The sequence below is a fragment of the Crocodylus porosus genome, unplaced genomic scaffold, assembly GCF_001723895.1.
Source record: "Crocodylus porosus isolate Cpor-Errol unplaced genomic scaffold, CroPor_comp1, whole genome shotgun sequence".
NCBI classification, from domain to species: Eukaryota; Metazoa; Chordata; order Crocodylia; family Crocodylidae; genus Crocodylus; species Crocodylus porosus.
Window position 1 is genome coordinate 21,236,914 of NW_017728943.1, and position 5,657 is coordinate 21,242,570.

The 5,657-nt window shown below is 54.0% G+C and overlaps 1 protein-coding gene across 1 annotated transcript; it reads right to left on the reverse strand.

Annotated features, from left to right (window-relative positions):
• Window positions 1-3,117: 3,117 nt before the first annotated feature.
• On the reverse strand, window positions 3,118-4,035 carry CUNH12orf57 (chromosome unknown C12orf57 homolog). The gene is made up of 3 exons (XM_019548895.1): window positions 3,886-4,035; window positions 3,616-3,792; window positions 3,118-3,485 (listed from the first exon to the last, which is right to left on the reverse strand). The coding sequence occupies exons 1-3, from the start codon at window positions 3,959-3,961 to the stop codon at window positions 3,337-3,339; spliced, it is 402 nt and encodes a 133-aa protein (XP_019404440.1). The 5' UTR covers window positions 3,962-4,035; the 3' UTR covers window positions 3,118-3,336.
• Between the last annotated feature and the right edge of the window lie 1,622 nt (window positions 4,036-5,657).

Consider the following 5,657-nt stretch of genomic DNA (forward strand, 5'->3'; position numbering starts at 1 on the left):
GCCGCCACAAATGCTGCTAGTGGCATCTGCGGGTGGTTGCTGACCCCGGTCAGCACTTGCCACCCCCCACCCCACCCGCTGCTGACAGCACCAGCAGCATCTGCAGGAGCTCTCCTGCTTACTGCTGTCACGCTCCCGCTACTGCTGCCGTGCCCCCCCCAGCTATGGCGGGCACGCATTGTTCATGCAGCACAGAATAAGAAAAATGAGCAAGGGCCTGAGAAACATGACTTAGGGAGCTGCCCAAAATTACTGGAGCTCTTAACCCCTGGGTTATCCCCACATGTTAACACCTTAAAGGAGCTTTAAGCACTGGTTTTGTGGCTCAAAATTATGCCACTCCAGGGCAGGATTATCTCTGATCCACACTACCCAGCTCCTAGAATCACAGAATCATAGAAAGGGAGGGTTGGAAGAGACCTCAGGAGATCATCTAGTCCACCCCCTGCTCAAAGCAGGACCATCCCCAACTAGATCATCCCAGCCAATGCTTTGTTTAGGTGGGTTTTGAAACTCCCAAGGATGAAGCTTCTACCACCTCTCTGGGTGACCTGTTCCAGTGTTTTACTACCCTCCTAGTGAGAAAATTCTTCCTAATATCTAACCTAAACTTCCCTTGCTGTGATCATTGCTGTGACTTGAGATTGTTGCTCCTTCTTCTGTCAACTGCCACTGCTGAGAATAGCCTGGTTCCACCCTTTTTTGAACCCACTTCAGGGAGTTGAAGACTGGTATTAAGTTTCCTGTTCTCTAAACTAAATAAGTAAAATTTCCCCCAGTCTTTCCTCATATGTCATGTGCCCAGCCCCCTCACCATTTTTGTTGCTATCTGCTGCACTCTCTCCAATTTGTCCTTTCTGTAGTGGGGGGCCCAAAACTGAGCACAGTGCTCCAGCTGTAGCCTCACTGGTGCTGAATAGGGGGGAATAAACACTTCCCTTGACCTGCTGGCAACACACCTACCAATGCAGCCCAGTATGCCGTTAGCTTTCTTGGCAATGGGGACACTGCTGACTCATATTCAACTTATTGTCCATTGTAACCCCTGATCCTTTTCTGCAGAGCTGCTGCCCAGCCAGGCAGCCCCCAGCCTGTGCCAGTGCATGGGATTGTTCCGTCCAAAGTGCAGGACTTTGCACTTGTCTTTGTTGAACCTCTCCAGATTAATGTTCCATGAAGGTGTGGCCACTCTCCACAGATGTGCTGCCCAAGCTGAAGTCCTCCAGTATCCCAGGATCTCTCATACCCCACCCATGCAGCAGAGATAGAAGCCTGTCCTGGCTCACAAGCCCTCTTGTGGCAGTTCACAGCTACAGCTCCTAGTCCTGCCCCTGCTCATCAGGCCTCTTGTCACAGCTCCAAGCTAGCACTAATGCTGATCAACCTTTGCGTAGCTCACAGCATAAAGTGTGGCAAGGCCCTTATAAGGAAAGGCTGAACAAGTTATGGTTATTTAGTCTGAAGAAGAGAAGACTGTGGGTCAGGGGTGAGGGGAGCGGTTGATAACATTCTTCAAACACCTGACAAGGGATCCTAACAAGGCTGGCAATGGGCTTTTTTATGGCTGTAGGGGACAGAACTAGGAGCACAGACCTCAAGCTGCAGCAGAGGAAATTTAGGTTGGAGATTAGGAGGAACTTTCTGACTATGAGGTTAGTCAAGCAGTGGAACAGGCTACCTAGAGAAACGGTGGAATGTCAATCCCTGGAAATTTTTAAGAGGTTAGATGGACACTTGGCTGGGATGTTTAGTCAAGGATGATCCTGCCTTGAGCAAGGGAGGGGCTGGATTAGCTGACCTCATGAGATTCCCTTCCAGCCCCACTTCCTAATATGATTCTAATGTGCCAGCAATGCAGAAGCATAAGATTACTAGGTGTAAACGACTGCAACTCAAAGTATTTTTCTGTCCCTCATTTCAGGCTATTGCCACACATTAGCCATTACACAAGGGTGTGATCTACACATTAAGTGTAGCAGCAGGTACAAAACAGCAGGGTCCCCTAGTGTAGACACAACTCTGCTTGCAGGAGGAGTTTTTCTGGCCACCAGGATTAAGCCCCTCTGCACCCAGCCTTCTGCCTCTATGCCAGGGCTATGTCAGCAGGGCTACATTGGCTATAGCATAATATTTTCTCCTACCCTGTAGGCATCAGTGCTCTGCCAGTGGACCCCTGTAACATGGACAAAGGCTACAAGAATAAACTGAGTTCAAGAAGCTTCTAACCAACACATTTGAACAAACATAGTTTTAGATCTTCTAACCTTATAAAGAAACATAACAGCACAAAGCTGTTCAACTGTTGGCCCATGAGAAGTTAACATGCCTCCCATACTGGCAGGACTCTCTGGGGCAGGGCAGCATGGCAAGGAGTATGCTGCCTGTTGGATGCTGGCACGGGGGAATTCCCTGCTGTGGGGGAGAGGTTCTTGCCCATGTGGTGGCAGCAGCAGGGCAGCTGGCACAGCAGTAGCTGGAGACTTGCTCATGTGGCAGAGGTCCCAAGGTGCCCACATGGCCTCCAGGGCATGCTGCCTGTATGGTGTGTAGCCCAGGGCCTGCAAACTGTGTGGTGTGCAGCCCCTGGCTGCTGTGTATCTGGCCACCCCAAACTGAACACATTTAAAACCACATTCACCACTTGTGTTCAGCAATAGCGCCACATTACTGTGTTAAGTGCTATCTGCACTAGCATGTTAAAAGCTAAGTGATTATTAATTTGCTTCTAACACAACCTACCCTACACAGAGCTGCAGTGCCCACACCTGCCTTTTGACAGGCTGGGGTTAGGCATATAGCCCTGGACTCCTTGTTCCACCCCTGAATGGTTTCACTTGGTTCCACCCTCAGAACAAAAGCATTCCCTGTGCTGCAGCCATGGCACTCAGTATTTCAGAAGTCACCAGGTACCGAATCTTTACTCCCAGGCAGAAGGGTTGTGCCCTGGGGGGCAGTTATCTCCTCTCCATTTCCTGGGACCAGGCTCAGGCAGGATGCTCTCAGAGCAGAGCTACAGCAGGACAGGACTGCTGAGGAAGAAACAGGAAAGCAAACCTCCCTTCTGCCTCATCATCATCCATTGGAAGCAGCTTAGGACACAGACCTGGGAATCAATGGGACCATTCTTACAACAACTTTTATTCTCAAGCAGAAGCAGCACTCTCTGTCTCATGCAGGCACATAGAACACACCACCGCAGACACACAAAGCAGCTTCTGAGCTTCTGGGGCACGGGGGCTTCTTGGGCCCCACCTGCAGCTGGACATGGTGGACCTGGATACTGGGAGCCAGCACCCTCACACTTGTGCTCAGCTGGAGCTGGACAGGGTCCCAGATTCATGAGGCTGCCACCCCGCCTGTCCCCGACCCATGTGGGGGCAGCGTCATGGGTGGCAGGAACATGCCTTTCAGCTTCCCAGACATGCTGGCGATCTCTGGGTCCTGGGATTCATAGGATTTTATCAGCCGGGCAAACTTCAGGACCCCTGAGAGAGAGAAAGAGAGAGGGGGGAGGGGGGACACAGCTGACGGGCTGGCCCTCTGCCAGGCAGCCATTCCCCAGGCCTAGCAGGACACCCCTGGCCACGGGGGATAGCGGGCAGGGACCGACCCCACCTTCCCCGTCGCTGCTGAAGCCGTAGGCTTTGATGACGTCCTGCTGGATCTGCGTGGCCACGGGCAGCAGGAATTGCAGCATCTTGCCCATGTCGTTGCAGGCGTTGTCCCGCGCCTCGTCCAGGCGCTGCGCATTCTCCGGGGCGCCGAACGCCTTGAGCACCTCGGCCAGCACCACTGCGGGCAGGACACGGGCGTAGGGGGCGGCTCGGCACCCACCAGCCCCGCCGCCACTGCCCGTCTCCGAGCGAGGGGACGGGGGATGCTCACCTTTGGCTTGCTCGGCGCTCAGCGGCGCCGCCGGGGCCGGGGCCGAGGCCGCCATGGGGCGCTGCAGGCTTGACATGCAGGCGGGCCGCGAGCTTGGAGCACAAGCACCTACCGCCGCCTGCAGGGTCGGAGGATCCGCCGCTGAGGCGGACCACAGCGCCTGGAGCAACAGCTCCGCCCCCGCTGAACAGCCTACCAACCCGCCAAGACCCCGCCGCCCACTGCCTTTACACGCGCTGGGGCCCCTCGCGGCGCGAGGGACTGCTGGACAAATACTAAAAGAGCTGAAATCACTGCCCAGCTTTTTTCACCCCCCGGAACCCCAGCCCGGCCTGAGTGTTACACAGGTTAGGGTGACTCCGGCTGTAAGTCTCAAACCCGCTCCGCAGGTTCGCGGGAGGCTCCTGAAACGAAGCCGCCTACCCTGGAAAATGTTCGCAGCGCCGCGGCGGCTCCCCGTACCCCCCCGCCCCGGTGGCGCCGCAGCCCCCGGCTTCCAGCCCGCGCTCAGGCGAGCTCGCCGGCATGCAAATGAACCGCCTTCCCATTGGCACCGAGGCGCGAAGCCCCGCCCCGGCCGTCCGCGCCCAGCAAGTTTCGGCGGCACTGGTTGGAGGCCCTGCCCCCTCCCCCACATCTCCGTCCAGGTGCGGTGCTGCACGCTCTTGGCCTCTCTGGCCTGGTCTTCCAGCTGGGGCTTCACGCGCCCCCATCCATAGCACGGGCCTAGTGCTGGGGAGGGCGCTGAGCAGGCTGTGCCCCAGGGGGCTCTGTGCCTCACCCCCCAGCTCACCCCACCTCCTGCCAGGCAGGGCGGAGGGGACACTGCCCTTTATGCCTCTGCCTGCCTCTCTGTTTGGCTCCCCCGCTGCCAGGGCCCCCAGGCACTTAAATGAAAACCACAGAGTCCGTTTCTGGAAGGGTTTCGCTTTGTTTGTTTGTAAGAGCTTCATATTTATATTTTATATATAAATTATTAGAATGTGTGTTGGGGGTTCAGAGCGCATGGAGGACTTCATTGGGGTGTTGCCCCAAAGCTCTCTTTCTTGTTTTTCCTTTTCTCTTTTTAATGTTTTAAGTAAATATATATATATTTATATATATATATGCGTGTGTGTGTATATATATAATGTATGGGTGTGTATGTGTGTACATATATATACACACACGTACATATATACACACACACACAGACAGACTGAGATATACAACTGTGAGATCAGACACGCACGTGGGGACTGGGAAGTCACACATTGCTACGCAAAACTGCCACGTCTAATGGGATGTGCATGGATTAAAAGTACATCAACTGGAATAAGTGAGGGGAAAGAGGCAGCCACCATCTTGAAAACAGTCCCATGGTGCTTTGCACCTGCTGGCCATACCTGTTCCCTCGAGGTGGGGGAAAGCACAGCCACCATCTTGAAAACAGTCCCATGGTGCTTTGCACCTCATAGCCAGGCCAGTCCCTCAGGGGTTGGGTGGGAAAGTAGAAGTGGCCATTTGAAGAGTTCCAATAGTGCTTTGCATCTCTTTGTCATGTTCATTCCCAAAGTGGGTTCGGAGAGTAGGAAGCCACATTGGCCAGTTTCCAAAAGTCCCATGATACTTTGCATCTCTAGGCCATATCTCACATCCAAAATAGCAGGGTGGGAGGCATTTTGAAAAAAAGTTCACATCAGGTTCTGAGGGTCTGCCTCTTGGCCATATCTGCTCATGCAGGGAAGCAGAAAGGGCTACCACCACGTATAGAAAGGTCCCATGATACTTCA